The sequence below is a fragment of the Lethenteron reissneri genome, chromosome 40, assembly GCF_015708825.2.
Source record: "Lethenteron reissneri isolate LAM-NWPU_2019-01 chromosome 40, ASM1570882v1, whole genome shotgun sequence".
Classification (NCBI taxonomy): Eukaryota; Metazoa; Chordata; class Hyperoartia; order Petromyzontiformes; family Petromyzontidae; genus Lethenteron; species Lethenteron reissneri.
In genome coordinates, this window is record NC_083818.1 from 11223533 (window position 1) to 11251081 (window position 27549).

The following is a 27549-nucleotide window of genomic DNA, read 5'->3' on the forward strand; positions in this document are numbered from 1 at the left end:
ATGTCTTCTTTTGCTTTTACTCAGCGTCAAACTGTAGAGGCGTCGGTTTGTCCCTGTGCAATCTTGACCGGGGTAATATATTCCGGAACGAGCTCGCGATTTGTATTTTTTTTGTATAAAATGATGAGCTGTGGACGTGCGCTAGAACATGCGTACAAAAGTAACTGCGCACACAGCAAGGAGCATCACTGCACTGGGAAGATATTGTGCGAGCATGTTTTTTGGCAAGTTTAATGTTTTCGCAGCCAGGTATGATGTAACGTCACCAGCCGTGTGAAATCTACTGCTGGATGATGACCCCCCCCCCCCCTGAAGCTGCTGCCACCTCCCTATCGATCTCGATCCCATGATAGTTCGGCAGCAACTCCCATCTCGGGTCAAACTCCGCTTTCACTCGCAGCGGCCCTTGGCGCGGCCATCAAACAATAACGGCGGTCACCGCATCGAGCGCTCTCCGATGCGCTTCTGCGGCTGTCTGGAACGCTCTTCCTTACGATATTAGGAAGCTACTGTAGCAAAGCACTTTGTAAAATCTAGATTGAAAACTAATTTCTTGATAACTGCTTTTTGTGTTTAGTTTGTCCTTCCCCTGCACCTCCGATTGGCGCAATTGGCTACGTACGGTGTGAAGGAAGTTGAGCATACGTACATCTCCTCGGTGTCCTGTCCAAGCCCACTTATCTTAACCGTTTGAACTCCGACATTGCTTGTTAGTGCATTCACAAGCCAGTTCTAGTTCCAGCAAATCTACGCTAAGTCGAACAAACAGTAAAAAAAAACTTTAACAAGAGGAACCTGTATTGCAATATTTGGCGTGTGGGAGAAACCCGGAGTATCTGGAGAAAACGCCATGCTTATAAGAAGTCCGTTCATGACCTTGCGGGCAGAAAAAGACGAGGAGGGGGACCTCCTCCCACTGTGTGTGTGGACTGTGACAGGAGGTTGCGAGGCAGTGTTTTCTGTGCGATTAGGTGCGGGGAAGCTGGGGGGGGGGTGAGTTGAGGACAGGAGGATTTGCAAACGTAACCAGAAACAAGGCACGGGATGAAGATTTTTAGAAGGGTGACGAGAGGCCCTCTTGTGCGAATCGTGACGTTTCCGTCAGGGCAAGTTCGGTTAGCGAGCGCCTATTAACGATGCAGCGGAAAGCTAAAGCACGCACAGCGCTCTTTGTCAGCCTTTTGGCGTTTTCCTCGGCCCCATGTCGTTGTTCACGACGCACGCACGGCACTCGTTCAGGCTGAGTCGATGTAGGCGCGAGAATCGAGGGTTGGGGGGGGGGACGTTCAGATACCCGCTCGGCTTGCCACCGACGTTAGCCGTGGCCACGAGAATTCGAAGCCAGGTGAATGCACCACACCATGCAGCGCACAACACAGGTGTGTAAGAAGAAGTGCACGCGTGACATTTTTACAGTTATCGTTTAAGGTTTGTATGGATTCGTTACACGGATGTTTCCGTTTTAGCGAGCGTTCGCGGACCGATTTTACACGTGGGATCCGTGGTGGGTGATAGGCCTCGGCAAGGTAAGGTAAAAGTTAAAATGTAAAAAAACAAGACTACATTTACCTTACCTTTTACCTTACCACAATACAATCACTCTACCCTATCTTTTACCCTTTAGCAGGTAAGGTAAAAGGTTGAAAGTAAAAAGCAACGAGCCTAACTTTACCCTACCTTTTACCCTACCCTTTACCTTACCCTTTGACATGACCTTACCTTGCCGAGGCCTAGTGGGTGAGCGCAGAAACGGCGACGAAAACAAACAGATCACGTTCGCAGAGACCGGAGCACACACGGTCCTGAAATGATATTGTACAACTAACAAACCTGGTATTTAACACACAAACAGCCATAAACACAAGAATAGAATGCGAATACATGGATTCTTGTGACTGACTGAGTGAGTGGCTCATCTCCATGTTTAATGATGTTCTGGAAGGGCTCGAGATATGAAATCTGCTGCTGTCTAATGCTGCAAAAGAGGGATTTTAATGTTCGTTGTTGACATTAACAGAAAGGGCGGGGCCTACAGAGGTTGAACTTTTCCTGTTGATACAAGGAAATAAGAAAAGTATCAAATGTCTGCAGCAGGCAACGGTATAGCGTTAGTGTCGCAAATTTGGCCTCAGGGCCAGCTCGTGTTTTTATATTGTAGTCTATTCTTTGATTTTTAACATGGACAATATGAAAACCGAAAATTCTGATTTGTACCCACAACACAAAAAACGGTTCAGGATTTTTGTTTTTAACTCGCTTTGCAATTTATGCCTAAATTATAAACGCCTCCAAGTTGCATGCCCAAACACTTTTCACGATTCTAGATTTGAAGCTTTCGTGACTGCAATGATTCATACTCTCAGTTCTTTCGGTAAAGTCACGTAGGTAAAAAAATGAAATAAAAAGTAATAAAAATAAAATAATAAAATTACGACGTTTCGGAGGCAACACAAATCCCCGTCATCAGGTGGGACCGTCACAGCTTGCATCTTGAATCCCTGCCTCACTTGATGCAGCAAATCTGGCTGTGACGGTCCCACCTGATGACGGAGACTTGTGTTGCCTCCGAAACGTCGTGATTTTATTATTTTATTTTCATTAATTTTAATTTCATTTTTTTTACCTACGTGACTTTACCGAAAGAACTAAGAGTATACTTTTCACGATACCGTGCCAATAATCAGTTGACCAAGCGATGTGCCTCGCTGAGTACGACGCTAAAGCCAATAAAGAGCGGATAAATCCTGTTTCCGGTTACGAGCATTCGAGGCTTAATTTCTCGCTGAATGATTTCCAAGTCGAGTGTTGAGATTGCAGTCGGTGGCCGGTGGTTATTCGCCAGGCCCACCGTGAGAGGGACACTGCATGCGGTGTTTTTGCCGGGGGGAGGGGGGGGGGTGTGCGTTAACTACTTTTTTACGAGTCGCTATTGACCCGGACTGATCCAAGCTGACTGAAATGATAACCCTGCTCGTGTTGTACACGCGGGGCAATTGCTACGTGATCCGTATGCATTCCCGCTCGGGTTGTGATCGTGTGTTATTACACATGTGCCACCCGTTGACAGTAATTTACACAAATCAGCCCTTACCACCAAACACCCCTACCCCCTCCCCTTGATCCCCCACCACAATCACCATCCCCTCCCTCTCCTCCAGCACCCTTCCCAATCTGCAGCCCCAATTAGCGGTAAGTATAGCTGTGTCTCCACGTGCTCGAGTCTCTCCCTGTGCACGCGGTTGAGTCAACATCACGGTAATTGTCGCCCTGGTTGCAATACCCTGGGGACTGGGGGAGACGTGTGGGGCGCGTTGGGAGTCGTCGGGCAGTGGAGTGCTGCGGCTGCTGCTGGTGGTGGTGGTGGAGGAGGAACTCACTCGAGATTGTGTGGTGGTTGGGGGGGGGGAGAGTACAGATGGGGTATGTTGTGTATTACGGGGTGTTGTTGGTGAGGCGTGTGGGTGAGTTGGTGAGGTGTGGTGGTGGGGCTCTGTGAAGGAGGAAACCGAGCCACGTCTCTAACTCGGATCGCAGATTTGGTCTGCAACGTGGGACTGGTGGGGGTGGGGGGGGGGGCATCATGCTCACCAGCACGCGGCCGCTTATGCGTTGATGTGTTCACCAGTTTGATGTGTTCACCGGTTGGATGTGTTCACCGGTTTGCGTTCTTGTGGAAAAAACTTCGAGGCAAACCTTGTGCACAAGTCGAGTCGAACACAAGAGGTCCAATGTTGACTTTTTACCGCCATGTGCTACAATACTTAATATGTGACACACCTACAATAATATGAACTTGCATTCGTACACTCATTGAGTCAGCTGGTTAGTATGCTTACGACCACACAAATGGCTACGTAAAACATTAAAACCTTAAGCATTTAACTGGCTCACACTACGTGCGATTGGCTATGGAATCCAACGATCCCTTGTTCGCCCTGTGCATTCTTGCATATATACTGTTCAATAAATGGTACTTTTACGAGACTACATTTAACTGGCTAGAAATCTGTACATCAGCTGAATCGTCCAGTAAATCACGCGACTTCTGTATCGCCACGCACTGCTCTACGAACCGTGGCGACCTTGCTAAGATATCTGGCCCACGGCGAACACCATTGGCCAGTGATAGCCGCACCTGGAAAACAACTCCCTGCTTTCCCTCCGCATTCACCAACCCACATTAGCCAGCGTGGTGAAGTATGGTCAAACACCCCCCCCCCCTCCCTCCTACATTACCAGACGCGGTGTGTGTGGACGGGGGGTGGCCTTCTTGAACCAGCGGTATTTTTGACAAAGTGCTGAAATTTATTATTATGATTATTTATATTATAAATATCAGATCCGGGTCTCCCTTAACAAAGGGACGCCATTGTACAATACCATCCGAGCACCTGCTTCCAAGTAAATGAATCTACGAGTAAAAGTGTGGCTTTGCCGCGATGGCAGTGGAGGGGGGGACAACACTGCCCTATTGTTACCGCTCTTAGCCAGAAGCTATTGCTCGCCATCCCTCCGAGTTTAATTAGTAACCTGCCCATGTCGCTCATTCACCTGCACCGAATCTAATTGATCGCGGAGCTTACCTGGAGTTTTTAAGAAGCCCGTAGCAGTAGGGAGTTGTATTTTTTTCTCACCCCTCCCTTCCCTATAACTATCGCAAACGTAGCAAACGATGGCCCTGTGCTGGTGAAATCCACACACAAACCAACCCCAACACACATCTCTTATCTAATTCAATTATCTTGCGTAAATACGGGACCCGAATTAATTAGCCGCGGGGCCATTCGACGTGCTCATCCACTGGTGCAGGACACGATGTGAAATGTGATATCATTGAGAGCGGAGAGGCACAGGTGGTTTCGGGTTCACTCTCGGGAAGGCAAATGCGCAGCCCTGCAATTGCTCGCCTCCGCCACTGTGTATGTTGAACTTCTTTCGCACCGTACGTATCCAACCGTGATAATCGGAGCACGCTTGGCGACAAAAATCAGTTCTACAGAAATAAGTTTCAAACTACTTTCAAAATGTGCTTATTGGTTCCAGTGGCTTCAAATGCTGGCGGAAGGGCCTGCACTCGAACGAGCTGTCTAGACAGCCTCTTTAAGAAGGTGCTAACGTCTTGAAATATGTGGCGGAGTACCCACACTTTACCCCCCACCACGCATGACCTGCCGACGAACCGTGATGATCTTCACATAGCTATACTTATGCCAAAGTACGTTCACGAAGGTGAACATGCGTCCGGTACATTTGGAACATTTTAAAGAAGAGCTGAAAAGAAGGGAGCACACGCGGGTGAGATGGGTGAAACCCACGCGCATCGGAGACGTCTTCTTTATGTTGACTGCCGAGAAGAAAACACGGGAGCGGGCAAGGCTGCGGGCAGGGGGTTTACTCGATGGCCGATGGAAGCGGCTGTTGATGATGGAATGGCGCAGCGATGGAACGGCAAGGGGACGGCACTGTGTGCGAAGAGAACGGAACATCGAGAAGAGGCGGCAGCGGCGGAGCGATCGTCAGATCGGTGTCCGTGCGGGGGGGAGGCTCTCGGTCGATTTCCATCGCAGCATCGCGGGAGATGGGCACTGGCTTGCGGGGGGTGGGGGCATGAGGCCTTCCTCATCTAGCAGTGGATTCACCATGACTCACTGATGGTTTTCATTGGGAGGGCGGGCGGGGCGGGGGGGTGTTCTACATATACGAATCACCCCGTGCTCGTGCATCGAATCGCCAATATAACACAAAGTATAATAAACTACACTCCCGCCTACCCCCGGTACTTGGGGACGGTGGGCACAGAGGCCGTAGGCCCCGTGCATGGCTCCGTGCACACGGGGGGCGCGCAATGAGCGGCGCGCGCGCTCACGCCAGGTGCACGCGCGCGCGCGCATTCCTTAGCGAGGCCGCGGCTCTCGATGTTGAACGCAGGCGAATTCTTTGGGTGCAGCGAGGTGCCGCGACTGGCTGGGGGACAGGTAAATGAAGCGTTCTGCTGCCCGTGACCGAGTGAAGCGGTTTTTGTTGTTGTTATTTTATTATTTTATTTTACAGGGATGTTCATGCCTCGATTCGCTCGGCAGCGGTGTGTGTGTGTCGTCTGGACGGGCAGAGAATGGCGAATGGACGTTTGACTCTCGCAATTCGCTAAAGGCGCAGCACTGCAATTTCTCGCTTCACGGCACTGCAGGCGGATGGGCCTCGAGCAGAGGGAGCCTCGCAGAGAGCGCCTCTTCAGAGGGTGTGGTGCAGTCTTGTGGAGTGTCCTTGCACGTTGACGAGACACGCTGGGAGTGGGGGGAGTATCCACACTTTACCCCGCCACACTCAACCACCCGATGGAATCGACTTTTCTGTCGTGTACCCATCCATAGCGCTGGGTGGATCGAGGCCGGGGGGGAGAGACGAGATCGTTTCAACTGCTGATTCGGGAGATGGAATCGATGGATGGCATCGATCCGGCGATCCCCACTCCCCCCCCCCCTCTGGATTGCAAGTCCAGGGGTCTAACCATCACAACTACGGCAGCTCCTTCCAATTGGTATAACACTGAAACGTCTGTACTATATAGGGGTGTGTGTGTGTGAATATGCATGTGGGGTAGTTTTGTCAATTGTTGTTTGGAAGTAATAAGCCAGGGAGGGCAGAGAAAGTTGCTGGCACGTTCTAAATGAAAACACATCGTCGTCGGTGCACTCCACAATTCACACAAATTGCTCTCTTATTGGAACAAATGATGGTAACTGTGACCAGGTCTCCCTTGCGAAACTCAACTTGTGTTTAAAAAAATTCCTCGCCAAGTTTTAGACAGTCCATGTACGTGTGGTAATTTTACGTTCAGGATTGCAATACGCTCCGGAAAGTAATACACACGTCAAACATTAAGCCCGTTGTCAATAAAGTCGTACACGTCTCACAGACTCACACACACACACACAACGTGCACGCAGGCAACTACCGGATTAGAAGACGCGGGACCGATGTGTTTTTTTTTATATATAACGTGGAGAACATGGTCGTTTTACATAATTCAAAATGGGTTTGCTAACAATCATCATAGCAGCCCTTTGTCAATTCACTGCTGGATGAAAGCCTTTCCCATTTACCGTACCGAAACGGCTTAGGTACACAGATGAACAATCTACACAAACGCAAAATAATTATTCAATCCTACTACCCCAAGTTGGAACATATCATGGGGAAAGTTTCGATCAATGGCCCTTCATAGCAGATTGATTAAAATAAGCGCCATTGCTATGTACAAGGATCATTTTCTGAAACGACGCCGCATTTATACTGTATATATATGTTTTCTTTAGAGGGCACGCATCACTGCCAAAGCAGTATCACAACATATTTGCTTTGCCTCTGCGTACAAAAGCTACGTCAGTTCTGTTTTTTTAACTTTATATTCTCACAGCAGTGGGGCGAGGTCGTTATTTTCCATCGCATGATCGTGAGATTTCGGCGGAATGGAGAGGCGTTCATCCAGCAGTGGATGGACCCTAGCTGTCGACGAGTTCTAAACATCGTAGTGAATTCGCGTTACAATTCTTGATGCGCTGTGAAGAAAAGGGCCCCATTTATCGGCCACTTCGCCGAACGATATATTTGTTTTCATTTTTCCAAGGCTAACAGACAGCGTGATTTGCTCAATGTGCCGAGTAATTGTTGTCTTGGTTGTGTTTTGTGCGCCACCGCTAACGCGCAGCGACGGCGCCGAGCAGTGAGTGATGATTCAAGTCGGCTTCTTCATCCAGCCGGACGGTGCCGTTGCTGCACGGTGCTTCATGGATCGTCGGCCGTGGCATTGCGTTCCGACTCGCCTTGAAGGCGTCTTGAGCGGGGGGGGGGGGGCCTTGGACATGCGCGAGGCGTTAACCTGTGATGTCGGGAAGTTGAGCCGATACGCAAAAGCGATGCGCGTCCCTTGATAGAATAATTGTAGGGGACGATGATGATGTTTCGTTAAGTACAGTGTGTGTGTGTGTGCGCGCGTGTGGGGAGGGGTGGTGCAGCGGTTAGCGCTACGCTGCGCTACAAACCCGGCGACCCGAGTTCGATTCCCGCTCACGGCCAACACCGGTGACGATTATCTGAACCGGTCCTGGGACTCCCCTAGGTCGACTCCGCCTCAAACTGGGTACCTGGTGCGATGTGAAACATCGCCACTGGGGAGACAAAGGCAGCTGGGCCTGATGCTGGTCACCCACCACCTCCTCGTGTGCCGTGTCGGCCTTAACAGGTGTTCGCTAACAACACTTGCCCCGACAGTCTAAGGCTATACGCGCGATCTGTCTTTGTGCATGTGTGCGTCTGTTTCTTATAAGCGTTGTATATGCATATACATGCATCGTTAATCAAGGGTCACGGGTATTCAAGAGCCGAATGGCTCACAGGGCTATACCAAAAAAATTAAATTAATTAAATAAGTAGGTGAATAACTAAATAAATGGGTAAGTGTGGATGATGAGCACAGGCCTCAAAGGTCCCCCAAAAACGCCAAGCGGTCAGCAACAAACAGCACTGTCAGAGCGGTAATGGATTAAGAGTGTAAAACGTTTCTTAAATTGATCAAGGTTATTTAGAGATGAGAGCTTTGGTGGGGGGGGGGGGGCGGTGGGAGGAGGGGAATGCCAACAGCGGAGCAGTGTAAGGGGGGGGGGGAAGTGGTGTTGTGACCTGCAAGTGTGGTGAGTGAGTGGATCAGGTGAGTGATGGAGCTAGCGAGTGAGTCGGTGAGTGTTGTTGTGACTGCCGGTATCGTGGTGGTTACACGCAGTGTTTGTGAAACGAAGCAGTCTATTGTTGTCGGCAGTCCCTCGATGAGTGAAGATTACGGGAATGGAAACTATGGCAGTAGTAGCAATAAAAGAGCGATATGGAGGCTACTGACCGCCGTTAAACGAGTGACCTTAAAATAACAAATTCAATAAATTATAACTTGTTTAGGTGTGTGTGTATATATATGGCAATTTACAGAAAAGTAATATCTCGACGTTTCGGTAAACTCACCTTTTCAGGACAAGCTTTAACTGGTGCATGATATAGTGTGTGCATACTAAAATGTACAATTATATAATTACAGAGTGATACTTAACTGAAGAATCGATTTTCCGTAGGGGGCTGCACGTGAACATGCAATATCTATCATGCGTGCAAACACTTATACACTATAATGCGTGTATATACATCATGCAGACAAACACTTGTACACTATAATGCGTGTATATACATCATGCAGACCAACGATTGTACACTAGGATACAAAGACAGCACAAGACTGTACGACACACGAGGGTTAGTGTGTACTAGTACAAAGACAAAGATCACCCGTATAGCCTTAACAGACTGTTGGGGCAAGTGCTGTGAGCGAGCACCTTATGAAGGCCGGGCACGGTTCACGAGGGGGTGGGTGGCCACCACACCAGACCGCCTTTGTCTCCCCAGTGATGACTTTTAAACACCGCATCAGGTACTCGTTTGAGGCCGAGTCGACCTAGGGGAGGCTCAGGACCGGTTCAGATAATTGTCACCGGCATCGGCCGTAAGCGGGAATCGAACTCGGGTCGCCGGATTCGTAGCGCAGTGCGGTAACCACTACACTACTGCTCCCCCCCCCACACGCACGAACACACACACACGTGTACACACACACGCGCGTGTACACACAATATAATCGCCGACATAAGGATAATGATTTTTTTTTTAACTGAGCGCTTAAATGCTACAATAACGTCCCCAAAGGGCTTCACGACGATAATGAGAATATAAACAAAACACCGCACCGCCTGGGACGAAGCGAACGTTGGGAGAAGATGACAAATCATAAAACGAGAGAAGCACCACGACTAATCATTATCTCACGTGTCTGGTGATGCTGCTGCGTTGGCAGTGATGCACACAAGCGCGCACAAACTCAACGTATTCGTCAATAACACCTATGGCATTAATTGAAGGGGGTAGAATAGGCGACGTTACGGGCAATGACTCTTCTTCAGAGCACATGGATTTTGCAGTGCAGAAAGGACCATTGCCCGAATCGTCGCTAGTTATATGCTTCACTTTAAGGCCACAGTGTTGTTGAGGTTTGTGAATTTTCCAATTATTGCTCTTAATTACTATGATCTCCACATTATGAGACGCACCCCCCCCCCCCTCTATGTTTTGAAATGAAAAGCCATGGGTGCATCGACCTTACCGGAGCCCATTTCATAACACAGATAACAGGGTGCGGTGTGCGTGGTGCTGGCCACCCACCCCCTCGTTTGCCGAGGCCGGCCTTCGCAGGAGCCAGCTAAAGGCACTTGCCCCAACAGTCTGTATCGGCTACACGGGGGATCTTTGTCTTTGGCCAGCACACCTCACCCAGGCCACCATTGTCTCTCCCCCCAGTGGCAATGTTTATGCGCCGCGCCAGTGTATTAATTTTGAGGTTGAGTCGACCTAGGGGAGAGACCCGCGACCGCTTCAGATATCCGCCCGCCGGCTTTGGCCGTGAGCGGGAAGCGAACTCCGGCTCGTGCCCTACCTGCACTACGCACGCGCACAACATCAACACCACCGCCACCAACAACAACAACAAAATAAATATACAACAGCGGCAAACAAAAATAACTCCGCTAATTAGTAGCGACCCCGCATATGGAAGCATTTAGGCCGAGAGTAATATTTCAGACATCTTCAGTCTCCGAAGGGCGCGCTATGACGTCGCTGCTGCCAGCAAGTGAATGCAGCCCGAATGATGCCTATGAATGACCTTTTTATTTCGCTACCAGTGGGGGATGCGAGCCTCAAGAAAGGGCCCTTTGTGATGCGGGCCGTGCTGTTAGAAGGTGTGCTATTGCATACGCGATTTGCCTATTATTCTTGTCACCATCAGCAGCAGGGGAAGCAGTCGTGGTCAATCCACTGCTGGATTAAGGCCCCCCCCCCCCATTTCCTACTCCCCCCCCTCCCCCAAGTTGTGACCGTACACGACTGATTAGTTGCATCGGGTCGTCGGCCACGTTCCAAATCCACTGCTGGATGATGTCACCCTCGCGTACTAAGCCGTGGTGATCCTCTACCACAATTCTGCGATGTATAATAATAATAATCGACCCAGCACCTCCGCACGAGATGACTGCTTCGCTCCATCTCCTCCGATGGACGTCCTCACTCGGAAGCGTTACCTACCCTTGGCTGCCATGCTCGTCTCCGTGCTGATGACACACGAGCAACGCACCTTAGTTAATCAGTTTAACACGTAGTAGTAGTAGGCTTTCGCGACAAATATTAATCGTAATAAAGGTTTTTGGATTAGGTCAGCGTAAGTATAAATGTGTCGAAACCCTCCACCACCCGACACAGCCAATTAGTAACGGAGTTGTCACGTATACAAAACGCCAATTAGATACTGCTACAGCCCACCGCTTGTGTGTTGGAGAGTAAATCCACAACATGTACAAATTGAATACGACGTTTCGCTGGTAATTACATCCAGCATCATCGGGCGATTTACCAGACTATTCTCATTTGCCAGACGACCATTTGTCTGTGTCGGTTGGTGGAGGGTTTCGACACATTTATACTTACGCGATCTAACCCAAAAACATTTTTACGAATACGTCAGTAAATGTCGTCATCGGCCAGGTTCTATACACTGCTGGATGAGTGTCCTCACGTCGGCCACCTTTCCACCTGGATCCTGTGCTCGATCAATCCATGAGCCGATTTACACGTTCATTCTCCTCTCTGCACCGTTCATCTCCCCGGACCCTTATCCGTTCCTTTGGTGCCATTCCGTCAATATTCTTGACCTCCTGTATCTGTCATCGTCTTGTCTGGCGATGTCTCTTTCCCCAGTCCTGGCTATTACCCCCTTAACAGCTGGAATTGTGTCGTTAACCTGTTCTAAGGGCAGTATTAATTTCAGTATATAAAAGTATGTGTATGTGTGTATATATACACACATAAACGTACGGTCGTGTAGCGGTTAGCGCTGCACTACGAACCTGGCGTGTCCGGGTTCGATTCCCACTCACGGCCAACTGAACCGGTCCTGGGCCTCACCTAGGTCGACTCAGCCTCAAATGAGTACCTGGTGTGATGTGTAAACATTGCCACGATGGAGGCGAAGGCGGCCGGGCGTGGTGTTGGTCCACCCGCCCCCTCGTGTGCCCTGCCGTTCTTTATAGGTGCTCGCTAACAGCCTTGCCACTACAGTCTGTTAAGGCTATACGGGGGAGCTTTGCCTTTATCCTTGTGCTATGCAACGGTGCTCGCTTACAGGACTTGCCTGAAAAGTGCGTTAATGCTGCACGGGGGATCTTTGTCTTTGTGTATATGCAATTTAACATTTGCACGAATAACCTGAAATGTTTAAACCCCCGGATTTTTTAAACGGTTTCAACATTAAGTGATTTAAAACGAGCGCAATATCGATTAACTAACGAGAATCGGTCACATATAATACAGTATTATATTATGAATGTACTCGTAATTAAATACTTGAGAGTAAGTCCGAACACACTTCCCGTGAGAATCGAAATTCACTAAACTCAATTTGTATCGCACACGGGAAACAAAACAAAAGTAATTCCCTCTAATCGTCTGTTTCCTAAGCAACTGAAAAAAAACATTTGCTAGAATTTCAACAAAACGTCCATTAAATAACACTTTTACCTATCGCACACACTCGTCGTGCTGTGTGTTACTGGCCCCTCGACGTTTCCAGGGGCCTCGGGGGGGGGGGGGGGTGGTGTGCGAGTGCTGTGATTAGAAACCGCGATCAGAAAAAAAAGTCTTAGCGACTGCCTTGAGGTTTCAGCCAGTGGGTGCAATCTCCTCAATCATTGGTATGTACGTTGAACTTCTCTCGCACAGTACGTAGCAAACCGTGCGAATCGGGGGTGCGGGCGGGGGGGGGGTACCGAAAAAACCTAAGAGTATGAATCCTTGCAGTCACGAAAGCTTCAAATCTAGAATTAATACCCTCTACGGGGAGGAATTTCACCTATCTGAGTTTTTAACAGACAACGAGACAAGAAGTCACAGCTTCTCGTGACCGTGACTTTACCGACAACAACAAACTCAACACAAAAGCGGTTCTAAAGAAATGAGTTTTCGTTGTAGATTTAAAAGTGTACATCCTCCACCGGCTTCCTCATATCGAAAGGAAGAGCGTTCCAGACGGGTCGCAGAAGCGCATCTGAAAGCACGCGGTGCAGTGAGACCGTCTTTGTTCGATGGCCAGCCAAAAGCCGCTTGCTGCTGCGAGGATGAGCGGAGTTCGCGTGATGATGGTTTATGCTCCTTGACGATCGGCAAGGTATTGTGGTTCATTTGTGGCAAAAAAAAATCGGACAATGAGCATGCATGCGACCTCTGTAGTCCATGACCAGGCATTTGCATCGTCCCTTGAATATCATCTCCTGACACATCCCATGCGATATCCACGGCAATGGCTTGTAATTGTAAAGCATTGCCTTACATCCCTCTAATACAAAGTGTCTATAAAATACATGCATTTAAAACAAGGGCGGTGGCGCAGTGGTTAGCGCACTACGCTCTGAACCCACCCGCTTAAAGTTCGTTTCCCGGCCACTGTTTAACAACCATCAGTGTCGAGTTGATAGCAAAACAGCTGGATCTGCCCTGCCTGCTACCCCTTCACCAACCCGCACTGAGCATCGTGGTGAAGTATGGTCACAAATACAACAATGTTTGACGCAGTGTTTGGGTGGGGGGGGGCTTCGTAATACATTGGTGGCATTGAGAGAGTACGAATTATTGTTATTTGTAAAGCTACTGGTGGTGTCAGTTTTGATGTGTGAGTGATTTTACATGCGTCCGCGTGTGCGTTCGTGTGCGTGCACGGAGAGCAGTAGCGTAGCGCGCTGCGCTACGAACCCCGGCCACCAACACTCGTTGTGACCACGATCTCACTCGATCCTGGGCCTCACCTAGATTCGACACAGCCTCAAAGGAGCACCCGGTGCGGTGTGTAAACATCGTCATCGGGGAGACAAAGGCGGCCGGGGGTGGTGCTGGTGACATACCCCCCTCGTGTGACGTGCCGACTTTCATAGGTGGCTCGCTCACAGCACTTGCCCCAACAGTCTGTTGAGGCTATACGAGAGGGGGGATCTTTGTCTTGTGTGTGCGCGTGTCTGTTCGCGATCGCGACAGCGCAGAAGGCCGCTCCTGCGCTGCTACTTTAACGTGTTCATTGATGCTCAAAGGAAATCGTAGCGCGCACTAATTGTAACACAATTAACATGCAAATTTTAACGGACAAGCTAATTACGGCGGCAGTGATTGCGTTGTTATGCGTAATGATCTTTAAATTGATTAACATTTTTTTACGAAAAAATGTGCGGATTTAATGATATAACCGATGCCGGTTTGACTCTGCATCTAATGTGAAGTATATTAAGCGTGTACACTGTGTGTGTACACTGCGTGTGTACACTGTGTGTACACTGCGTGTGTACACTGTCTACATTGCGTGCGAGTGAGTAGTGTAATTGGGGAGCGGTAGTGTAGTTCTTATCGCGCTCCGCTACGAATCCGGCGACACGAGTTCGATTCCCGCTCACGGCCAGCACCGATGATTAATATTCGAACCGGCACTGCGCGTCGCTTAGGCCGACCTGAGCGGAGTACCTCGACCGAGTCCCTGATGCGGTGTGTTTTAAAGGTCGCCAATGTGGAGACAAAGGCGGTCCGGCGTGGTGCTGGCCACCTAACTCCCTCTTGTGCCGTGTTGTCCTTCATAAGTGCTCGCAAACAGCACTTGCCTCGACTGTATGTTAAGGCTATACGGGGGGGGGGGATCTTTGTGCGCGTGTTTTTGTTCGTAAACTAACAAACATGTACAGTATTCAATAACATATTACACCCATGGAACGTACGTATAGGTATGCAAATGAAAGTCAGGTGCATTAAACTAAAATAACCTATCCGTGAAACTAGCTTTCTAATCGGTGCGTTAATTGTCTGTACGATATGATGGAATAGAGTTACACGCGCCGAGAAATATATAATGTACCTAGATGGGTGAAGACTAATTTCCATTTGCCGTATTGAACCAACAAGTGCTCTTTCAGGGAGGTTTGCCGAATCGGCATCTTCTGATCACGCATTCGTCTAATAATAACAATGTGTAAATGTATTAAGTAAAACGCGTAATAGTAGTTGAACAATTAATAATGTTGGGTGAATGTCATGAATATACGGATTTTATGTTTACGCTCGCATTTAACTGAACATGCATCGCGCGCGCGTGTGTGTGATCGTATGTATGTAATTGCATCGGTGCGTATGTGCGTGAGCTTGTGTATATTTGAGTGCTCGCGCGCGTGTGTGCAATTGCATCATTGAATGTGTACATAACTGCGTGTGTGCAGTGAAATGTGAAATACGTGTGTGTGAGCGATGTGTCCGTTAGTGTGTAGTGCTGGCCACCCACCCCCTCAGTGTGCCGTTCGGGCCTTCAAAGGTGCTCGCTAACAGCACTTGCCCCCACAGCCTGCTAAGTCTACACGGGGGTTCTTTGTCTTTGTGTGTTCGCACGAGTCTGAGGCGCGCTTATGGGGAGCGGTGGTGCAGTAGTTAGCGCTACGAATCCGAGTTCGATTCCCGCTCACGGCCAACACCGGTGACGAATATTTCAACCGGTACCGGACTTTCCCCTCGATCGACTTTGCCGATGTGGTGTGTAACCATCGCCACTGGGGAGACAAAGGCGGCCAGGCGTGGTGCTGTCGACCCCCACTCCCTTGCGTGCCGCGCTAGCTCTCAAAGATGCTCGCTAGCAGCCAACAGCACTTGCCCCAACAGTCTGTGGAAGACTGCGCGGAGAATATTGGCCTTTTGTATGGCTCGGCGCGCCTGCGTATCCGTGTTAATTCACTCACGTTCACTCGTTCGTTCACAAGTACAAGTTCATACTTGCACGTGCATCACACGAAGGGTGCAAATCATGACATTGATTACGCACACATGATCATCTAATCCCCAAGACATCTATTACCGTTTGTTTAACAATTTAAAAACACATTAGCACGAATTAACAATAATAATACGCGGATCAGACATGGACAAGACTGCGTAATAAATTAACAACGATATGTACGAAATAATAACGTTAACAGCAAATCATCAGCAGCATCATCATCATCAGCCACTGCGTTCACGCGCGCAATAAATAACTGGAGCCCTCTCTCAGCGCTCTCTCTCTCTCGCCTCTCCCTCTCTCTCGCCTCTCTACCCCCAACATCGCACGCTCGCATAATAGAGAAGGAGCAAGGGCGCGCATGCGCCTTCACTACAACCATTGAACCATCAAGACGTGACGGAGCCCACACGCCTCCCCAACACCCACCCAGCCCGCCCGCCCGCCCGCCGACTCCTACCGAGAGACAGTAGACAGGAGGGAGGGAGGGATGGTGGTGGTGGTGTGGGGGGTGCGTGGGTGAGTGTGTGGGTGAAGTGAGTGGCGGTAGCCGTGAAAGAGAAAGTGAAGTGCACAGGGAGGAGCAGGAGGAGGAGGAGGGAGCGCTGGGGAGTGAGAGCGAGAGAGGGGCAGAGAGTAGGGGTGGGTGGGGGTAGGGGAGATGGGGGTGGGTGTTAGGGGGTAGGTGGTTGGCTGGGCTGGCTGGTTCGTGGTGGGGGGGGGGTGCTGCTTGGTGGAGTTGTTTGGGACGAGTTCGAGAGCTTTCAGAGATTTTTTTTGCTCTTCCTCGCCGATCATCTGCCGCGGCGCCGCCGGCACAGCCATGCGTTCCAAAGGACCGGCTCGAAAACTCGCCACCAAACGTGAGTCTGTCTACACCATCACCCCCCCCCCACCCCAGTACTCACCAGGCTGTGCGCGAGCTCGACTGTGCTTGTATGGAGACGGCCTGTCGCCGTGTCTCTGCGTGATCACATCTGTGAGCCTCATTCACCCGCTGCAGTCACTTGCGCAGCAGACGCCGCGTCCGCACTCCGCAACTCGCTCGCTCGCTCGAACGCCGTCTGTGAGGTTTTTACTGTGACCATTGATTTTACATTCTGCCCCCCCCCCCTAATTGAGTCGATGTTAGTGTAAATCACACACCGCGATATTTGCCTGTAAGTCACACGGGCGCGCACACAGCTAGAGATTGCTCAACCGTTGCTCAATTATTACATACGTACATACATACAGGCACAGACGTATGCAACACCCCCCCCCATCTCCCTTATCGTTGCCAAATAATGTTTAAACCAGTCGTGTCAACATTTCATCTCCGGCTCTGTATGGCCGCCGTATCGAGGCGTGATGCATGCATGTGTGCACGAAGACAAAGATACCCCGTGTAGCCTTAACAGACTGTTGGGGCAAGTGCTGTTAGCGAGTAGCACCCATTGAAGACCGTTTCGGCACACGTACGCGCGCACACACGAAGTTACAAAAAACTCGTTACAACCACCATCATCATCATCACGAGCCGCTATTGCTTAGCATCTTCCCGTTGTCCGCTTGAAATGCCAGGCTAGTGTAGAACGAGCTTCTGAAATGCTCAGTTAAGATATAAGGGCGTCGGGGGGGGGGGGGGGTCGTAAGAAGAGTTCGCGTGTGCGAGACTGACGGACTTTGCGGACTGCTGGGCGCGCTGCGTGCAGCTGCGTGCCCTCGTGGCTGCAGGCAGACTGCCCGTACGTAGTGGGCGCTCGAACGCCGCAGGAGAACGCCAACGCGCCCGATGCGCGCACCGCTCACGCGACCTTCAATTGTAACGCGGCCTGCGTCTGTACCCCTTTCTTTTTTTTAACGCCGTGCGCGTATGTGTTGTTATTATTATTATGGTCGTTCTCTTTACACGTCGTACATTGTTCACAATTTGCAGGCTAAGCTTCGCGAACGAACCACATACACTTGACTGTGTGGGTGTTTCAAAGCTCGAGAGGCGAGTGGATGTGTGGTTCATTCACTCATTTCTCGCGAGATGTGTGTCCCGTGCGCTAAATAGCTCTTACCGCATTGGTTTGGAACTTTAATCGGCATCATTATCATCAGCCACGTTCAATATACTGCTGGTTGGAGACTTTCCACACACTGCTGCCCAACTCCCGAGATGTAACAACAACAAACAACAACATCCCCACCCAGCAGCTTGCACAAGAGCCGACTCCGTCGCTCCATCTCCTCTCGGCTGGTGTCTACTCTCTCGGACGCGTTTCACACTTTGGTTGCCACTGCGTTCTCAGGTCACACCATCGTGCACAGGCCACACCCTCGTTCTCAGGCCACACCATCGCACATCGTTGCGATGACGCGCCCCGGCTAACCCCGCATTTCTCAAAAGTAAAAAATTCGTCATTAAACCAGCTTGAATTTTATAACCCATGCTATGTTCATCTTTCTGTCCCGCCCGATATTACTCCAAGCGTGCAATTGATATAATTATAATTATTTTTGAATAGGCTATTTTAATTTCGGCTTCGGTTAATTGTGTTTTGTGTAAAATAGCGGCACGTAAAGTCTCAAGACGCATTGCCAGGATGTGGTCCTATTTCGGATTGTTTGGTTGGCAAATTCGGTGCTGTGCATGACACCGTACGGTTGACGATATGACTTGGCAATAAAGTAGTGGCGAATGTTAAATCTCGTAGCGTGTTCAGTCGCTACATAGGCCTCACATTGAACTGAGTAGTACACAGACCAAAAACCATCTGTAGCCGCAATACATCATAATTTTATTATTAGAAATTAATGTCAACCTCATATTTTAATTAGCATATACAATTATTGAGTGTGATTGGCTATGCGCGCGTGTGTCTTTGTTATCGTTTGTAAGGAGGATTATTGCAGGCTATGAAGTATATAATTGCGTACTTTGGAAAGTGTAGGAATTTCACGGTGTACTTTATATCATAACGGGAATCGATTTGTAAAAATAAAACATCGCCGTGTCGTATATTTTAGTAACCGACAGTGATATTCGCTTGCTTTCTATCGGCTTGAGCGTCATACTCTCAAGATAGGCGAATTACTTGGTTAACCGTTTGATCGGGGGATCGATTCTTTTAAATCTTCAACGGAGGAAGCAATGACGAACTTTGGAATGGCGCTGCCCTAATGAGTGAACTCGATCAATAATCAGCATTTAATTTTTTATTGTGTCCGTACATGAAGTAATATTGTCAAAGATCACATTTGTCTTGGACACTCTAGAACATCAATATAATTTACATCAGTGACTTCCACACGGCGGATACTGAAATACGTATATTCATATCTTCGTATCTTAAACGCGATTTTAGAATGACACACACACGATAAAAATAAATATATATAGAGCACTATAAAATAATAATAATAATGTGCCCTCCGTTGTCAATCCACTGCTCGATGAATGCCGCCTTCCCCTCGTCGTTGCGAAGCTGTGAAGAGGTTGCAGATTCGGTCCCTACCGTTTGCCGATATCACTCGCGGCCCGGATTCGAACTCTCACAGAGCACCGCTCCACGTGCATGCACTCTCTCTATATATAGTAATACACACATGTGCGCATGCTGCTGTACGACCAGCACTGCCACTTACTGCTATCTCCTACCACCTTTTACTCCTGTTTACACTAACTAGTAGTGTTGACAACGGTCGATGTGCAAGGGAGTCTGTAATTGCCGTGCGTATCCGTTCTTTAATCTTCGCATTGCACACTCGCCTTACCACTGTCTATACATTCAACTCGTGTGCGTGTTTATGTGCGAGAGCTGTGTGAGTGAGGCACCGTGCATGAGGAGTGTGTTGGCTACTACCACTTGTTTGATCGGCAATCTTATGTCTAATTAAGAGCAGTCATTAGTGGTTTAGCTGTAAGTGATTTATCCACCCGACTATTTTGTCCTAAGAGCCAGTGTGTGTTTAATTATTCATCCTAAGCAACCACGGACGTGATGTGGTGTGTGTGTGTGTGGTTTATACACGGGAGCGGTAACGTAGTGGTTAGCGCACTGCGCGACGAACCCGGCCACCCGAGTTCGATTCCCACTTCCAGAATATTTCAACCGCTCTTGCGCCTAGGTAGACTGAGCCGAAAATGAGTAACTGGTCGTGTTGTGGACACATCGTGGTGTGTAAACATCTCGACTGGGGAGACAAAGGCGTTCGGGCGTGGTGTTAATGGCCAACCAGTAATCATATACGTCTCGCTTAACAGTACTTGCTCCAAAAGTCTGAAAGGCTATACGCGGGGGGAAATTTGTGTTTGATACGTGAACGTGTGAATTCTGTATACACAGGGACTTCAATAAGTGCGTATACTAAATTGTCAAGGATTTTTGCACGTAAAAAACCGCTGGAGTAGAAAATAAATAAACCATTAATTATTATTTTCGGTCGCTAGGAGGAAAGTGATCTGTGCACAAAGACGCCGGATGAGTTTATTGTTGTTGCTTTGGACAAATGTCGGAGTTCTCTTGCCAATAACATCTGGTCATCGCGCAAAATTTGTATCAGAAGCCCGACTTTGCCGGTGAGACCCAAACAAATTGAAACCGGTCCAGCAGTTTGCACGCTTAAACAAATGCCGCTGGAAAATGACATTAATAATAACAATACTGTTTTTATGGGGCCAATAGGCCGATGGACAAACACAGGCAGTATTTATGTGCGGAAAAACACATTGAGTGAATCATCATTCACTGAGCCGACATGCATTCTGCAGGGCATTTTAACCGAGAACAAAACCCATCTTGAAGAAGTCCATTTCTCTCGTGCAGTGACGCAAAGATGCTTCAACTCGAATTGTTACTTGGCTGCAGCCGCGGTGCGATCATGGGTTAGGACGCGTGCGTCTGCGTGAGTGTGTGTGAGTGTGTGTAGTGTATGTGTGTGGTGTGTGTGTGTCGGTGTTGGTGTGTGTGTCGGTGTTGGTGTGTGTGAGTGTGTGTGGTGTGGGTGTGGGTCTCGGGTAGTGTAGTGGCGAGCGCGCGCTGCGCTACGAACACGGCGACCCAAGTTCGATTCCCGCTCACGGCCAACTACCAGTGACGATTAATTTGAACCGGTCCTGGTCTTCCCCTAGGTCGAGTCGGTCTCAAATGAGCACCTGTGTGTGGTGTGTGAATATCGCTACTGGGGGAGACAAAGGTGGCCGGGCGTGGTGCTGGCCACCCACCCCCTCTTGTGCCATGCCGGCCTTAATAGGTTCTACTGGCTAACAGCACTTGCCCCAACAGTCTGTTCAGGTGATACGGTGTGTGGGGGGTGGGGGGGTTCTTTGTCGGTGTGAGTGATCGTGTGCGTGGCGGCCACAGTTCGATTCCCTGCATCGGTGGCGAACGTCTGAGTCGCTCCCGGGGCACCGCCCTATCTCCCTGCTGCGCGGCTCTTCCGAGATGAAATCCTTCGCACGAAGAGACCGCGCGTCGACCCCAGCAGTGTGCAGGCACAGCGCAGCTTCATCATTCGGCGCGAGGAAAAGCGACGGCGCTCACGAGTTGTTGTTCTTGTTGCAGGCAAGGTGATGGTGATCTTACTCGCAATGCCTTGCTCACATATTTATTTTGCATGGGGGGGGGGGGGGTTGGATAGACCGCTTGTGGGGATCGGCATGAATCGTTCCATGCACGCGAGCGGGTTCTCTTTATGGAGGTGGGCGGGGGGTGGATTCGGGTGAGGTTTGCTTCGGATCTCTGCGTGAAAACTGTGTAAATTGCACGGTTTACCTAAAACAAAACTCAAAACAAACAAAGCGGTCCGCACTTTCACCACGGGGACGTGTGCGGCCTCAGGGCCAGCGGCTTACGTTCTGTCCCGTCCTTATCCGCGATTGCCACACTCTGTGTCTGCACCCGGCACACCACGTCCGGCATGACACATCTCGCTGTTAAGGCGGTGGCTGCAACTATTGTCACGTGTACACACGTGTCGCCTACTCCAGTCGACGAGCGACCCCCGGCAACGTCGAGTGAGAAATTCTACCTCTGCTTTCAGTCGTTACACGCTGCGCCGCGCCCGATGATTGCTCAACGAGTTGCTACGGCGACATTGTACGGCAAGTTACGAACGCGTTCGTTGGAATCGGCGCTCTCTACGTCACGTGAGACCTGCTGTGGCAATCATCGGGCGCGTGCAGCGAGCAACGACTCAATTAGTTATTCGAAAGGGAGGAGATTGGTGAACGGCGTGGTGGGTCGTGGCGGGTGCGAGTCTGGGAAATGTTGACGCTAGATTCCGTCGCTCGTGCGTGAATGCCTTGTGTGTGCACGCGCGTGTGGGTGTGTTTCCACACACATCACACGAGCACACATCACACACACCACACACACCACACACACCACACACATCACACGAGCACACACACATCACACGAGCACACATCACACACATCACACAAACACATCACACACATCACATTACACACCACACACACACATCACACGAGCACACATCACACACACCACACACACACATCACACGAGCACACACACATCACACAATACACACATCGCACACCACACACATCACACAAACACATCACACACATCACATTACACACCACACACACATAACACACATTACACACTCACATCACACGAGCACAAGCGGTCGTGCAAGCGGTTGGCGGGTTGCGCTACGAACCTGGCCACCCGAGTTCGGTTCCCGCTCACGGCCAATATTAGTGACGATTATCACAACCGGTCCTGGGCCTCCCCTAGGTAGACTCGGCCTCAAATGAGTACCTGGTGCGGTCCGTAAAAAAACATCGCCGCTGGAGAGGCAAATGCGGCTGTGCGTGGTGCTGGCCACCCACCCCTCGTGTGCCATTCTGGCCTTCATAGCTGCTCGCTAACAGTACTTGCCCCAACAGTCTGTTAAGGCTATACGAGGGATCTTTGTCTTTGTATTTCCACACACTTTGCATGCAGCATACGTGTAAGGTTCATATGACATTAAAGACGCTGTTATTATGTAATACTCGTCTATAAACCTCTCTCGATGCGAGCCGTGTCCTTCGCAATTACCTCGGCGACCAAGGCAGAGTCGTTCCGTTGAGCTCTGCCCATGAGATTTCTACTCAACTTTGCCTTGGATTCTCTGTCCGGTTGCATCCAATTGTTTCAATTGCTTCTGGTGCAACTTGGCATGTCGTCTTCTCCGGTTTCTTGTGTACCCCGCGAATGTTCCCGGTCAAAATCACATTGATGATCGGTGTCTTGTTATCTTATTCACACAGATTTTTACTTTCTCTTTCTCTAAGTATTGTCGTGAATATTCCCGTGTAGCCGGCTGATACCCCGCAATGCATCTGTTACTCGTCTCGTCTGCCCGTGAAATGTTTAATAACCTTTAAATTAAAAACACACACGCATTTTTATTGCTTCTAGTTTTCTTTTTTTTATTCAATAAAAGTGTCCAGATTGTTACTTCTAAATCCAACGGTGTTGGTTTACTATTCGAATAGATCCTCGATCATCCACGTGCGCGTAATTTCAGTCAATTGCCATGACGTGTAAATAAGTTACAGCTCTCTGAATCAATCCACTGCTGAATGGATGGACGCATCGGAACGCCGTGTCGATTGTATGGAGGGGATAACCACGCTTCTCCACGCTGGTTAAAGCTGGTTGTTGGCATTAGAGAGCGCAAGGTGTGCTGCCCAAAACTCGGTTCCAATTCTCTGACTCTCCAATGCCGTGAGCCGTGACCGGGAGTCGAACTCTGATCGCCCGGGGTTTGTATACGAAGTGCGAAGTGAAGTGCGCTAAACACTGCACCCCCCCCCCCCCCCCACTCGTGATTGTTAAACTATACAACGACAAATGAAAACGCGATGTTAATATCTACAATAATTATTTCATTTCGTGTGCGCTGTCGCGTGCGGTAATGGTTCAGCTGTTGTGGCGGTGGTGCAGTGGTGAGCGCGACGCGCTACGAACCCGGCGACCCGAGTTCAATTCCCGCTCACGGCCAACACGAGTGAAGATTATCTGAACCGGTCATGGGCCTCCGCTAGGTCAACTCGTACTCATATAAAACATCGCTAAAAGGGGACAAAGGCGACTGGGCGTGGTGCTGGCCACCCACCCCTTCGTTTGCCGTGCCGGACTTCATAGGTGCTCGCTAACAGCACTTGCCCCTACAGTCTGTTAAGGCTACACGGCGGGGATCTTTGTCTTTGCTGTTGTGAGTACTATGGATGCTGTCACTTGAGTATTATTATTGTATCGCACGGCTCCGCTTTGAAATTCTCACCTCTCGTCGTCGATTTCACCCCAAGTTCTTAACAACGGTTTAGCATGCACAGTGCGCGTGAACTCTCCTCGTGTCCCGACTCTAATCGTGCTGTTTGTTGATGGCCCGCTCTGGCTTACTTGTGAGACTTTTTCCTTTTGTTTCTGTGCCTGTCGCTCTGCAACCGTAAGCACACCCACACGTGCACGTTCCGTTTTAAAAATGTGTACATTTTATTATATATTGTACATATATGTGCGTGCGTGTGCGTTTGTGTTACGTGAACGGAAAGCTGCATTATTGACATGTGCAGAGATCTACGTGAATTATGATGATGATCATGATAATAGTGCATAGCTTACTGGCAACGGGTGTGTGCTTGCTTTCTATCAGATTTAGCGTCGGTACTCCCACGGGAGGCGAGTTACTCGGTCCACCGATCGCCGGGATTGTGATCACTCCATTCGGCTGATGCTGCTTTTCGAGTGGAAATCGATGAGCGGCTGGACTTCCAAAGCGTTGTTTCATTGCAGAATTCTCACTCCGTTACAGGAAGCATTGTCTACTCTCCATCCCTTCCAGAAAGAGCATCGTTACACATTTAAAATGAATAATAGTCGTGTATTTCTGTCTCGGATACAGGACTCTGATTTGCTCGTGTGTTGTCCAGCTGCCTGTCTGTGCAATGGCTTAGAGTACTCGCGGTATATCAGTGTGCACACCCTCGCTGAATCGACCACTAGGTCGACTCAGCATTAAACCAGCAAATGGTGCATTCATTGTGCAAAACAAACATCCGCGGGTAGTAGGGAGGGGAAGGCGGCCGACAGTGGTGGTTCTGACCACCCTGTGCCGTGGTGGCCTTAATAGGTGCTCGCCAACAACAGCTGCCCCCCAACTGGTATATGCAGGGTCTATCGTGCAGCTCGTGTTGTTCCAATCACACCCTAGAACCTCATCCGACACACGTGGCACCATTTGCATCCACATACTGAATTCAATGGATGAGCGTGTACCTCCCATCGCTACGGTTAATCGTCGCAATCAAAATCCGGAATTAATTAGAGTTATTTTTCTAGTGTATCACGTAGCGCTTCCAAGACGTCTGGTTAGCGTGGAGGAGTAGGCCAAGCACGTTCTATTAGCGGTCTCCTCTAGAGATGTCTTTTTGAAGTGGCAGACCGAGTCGAACATAAGTGGGGTGAGAGAAAGCACTTGCAGGGCTGCGCTTTTGGCGTTGTCATATCTTGGCGTCGTCTTTGTTTGCGTCTCGTTTGTACAGCTGTGTTCGCTCCGTTACCCGAAACGATTTAGCCTACATCATCACGCTCGTATAATTTGTTGCGAAACTTATAAACACTACGCATCGATTCCAATCGTCGAATAGATTCATCGTTAGATTAATAAGAAAGCCGTGCCCGTGTGGTTCCCCAAACAGTGTTGCATCGTGTCGCCTCTATTATGCTCAAAGTTAATAGCAGCATTAATAATTTAAACGCAGGGCTTACACACACACACATGTGCGCGCGCATAGAGACCCGCTCTAATATGTGCACATGCATTGGCGTGAACTCTAAACAATAACACGTGATGATGATGATGATGATCATATTCATAGTTTTACTGCCCTTTATCAATCAATCAAACCACCGTGGGGCTGGAAGGCCTGCTCCTTTCGTGTCGATAATGACGTTAATGACCATACTTCACCACGCTGGTCAACGGGAGCGGAGGGAAAGCTTAGACGCGTGGCCGGCTTCGGACATCACTCGTCACACTGATGCGGGACCCGGAATCGAACAGAGGTCGCACGAGTTCATAGCGCACAGTGCGCTAACCACTACGCCACCGCTCCACCCCAACGCATTTTTACCTGGCGAAGAACGTTTACATATACGACTATTAATGGCTATAAGCACTGTCCTTAATGGGAGTGTTCAATGTGACATACTAATAAACGCTACTGATTGGTATATATTTGTGTTCAGCTGTGGACATAATGTATACTTCGCCAGGTAATTACACTCTAGTACAGAACGTGTATACTCGTACAGAGCGTGTACGTGATTTCATCTGCTGCATACAAGACGTGGTAGTCACTGTGCACATTCTATATATGTGTATACAATAAAAAATATATCGTTTAAGACTATAACGGCTGCTATTGAGTGCAAGTGTCGATCTTATTTTGACAAGGTGCAGTCCTGCAACTGCTTAGTCACGCCGCTGCTGGCGGAAGGGCCCTTCACTCCAGGCAGCTTTGGGGGGTGTTTGGCCTACTCTTCCACTCCATTGCCACCTCTTCCACGCTGGCCCGACGTCTTTTGAAGTGGTCGGAGTACCCACACTTTACCCCACCACACGAGACCCGCCCATCGACTTGATCGCTGGGAACCCATTCACGCTGCTGCTGCTGCTGCTGCTGATGGGTGGGCAGAAGGAGCTGGGTTTGGGGGGCTGGGTTTGGGGGGGTAAGAAACTCGCCGCCGTCGTTTAGCTGCCGCGCCGGGAGGTTGAATCGAACCGGACGGCGACCTCACTGGATTGCAAGTCTGGTGCGTGGTGGTGAGCGTGACACCGCCGTGACAGCTGCCTCCCTCGGTTGGTAAAATCATAATAATAATATATATACTGTGTTTGTATATGTGCGGAAAACCGGTAACCAGTATTTGACTTGTGTTTTCATTCGGTGAGCGGTTACCGATTTACGAATCCGAGTTGATGTTACAGTCCAGGAGAAAAGCCGGCGACGAAGCGACTTAGTATCCACACACACACGCACACGTACACACAGTATACACACACACGTACACACACGCACACATTCATACACGCACACACACACGCGCACACACACACGTACACTAGCACACACACGTACACACACGTACACACAGTATACACACACACGTACACACACGCACGCACACACACACACGCACACACTCATACACGCACACACACACGCGCACACACATACACACGCACACATGTACACACACGCACACCCACGCACACCCACGTGTATGCATGTACATATACAAAGACGTCCCCCCTATAGTCCGAACAGACTGTTGGGGACAGTGCCGTCATCGAGTAGCACCGATGAAGGCCGATACAGCCCACGAGGGGCGGGGGGTAGCGGCCAACAATCAAGCGCGGCCGCCTTTGTCTCCCCAGTGCCGATGTTTATACGCATCGCACCGGGAACGCATTTGAGGCCAAGTCGGCCTAGTGGGGGGGGTGGGGGGGGAGTCCCGAAGGGGAGAGACTGGTTCCGATACTCGGCGTGTTTTGATTGACCGTGAGCGCGAATCGAACTCCGTTGGAACCGGCCGGGTTCGTAGCGCGTCGAGCGA

General features: G+C 49.6%; 1 protein-coding gene across 6 annotated transcripts in view; it reads left to right on the forward strand.

Moving 5' to 3' along the window:
• The first annotated feature begins 16677 nt into the window (after positions 1–16677).
• Positions 16678–27549, forward strand: part of LOC133352518 (MDS1 and EVI1 complex locus protein EVI1-A-like) — a 258386-nt gene continuing 247514 nt past the window's right edge. For 5 of the 6 annotated variants that reach the window (XM_061568213.1, XM_061568214.1, XM_061568215.1 and 2 more), the window contains exon 1: positions 16678–16800. In XM_061568213.1, the coding sequence (XP_061424197.1) occupies positions 16761–16800 (40 nt within the window). In that variant the 5' untranslated portion in view covers positions 16678–16760. Of the gene's footprint in view, positions 16801–24058; positions 24143–27549 lie in introns of those variants that run through there. The other variant, XM_061568217.1, reaches the window with a different exon arrangement.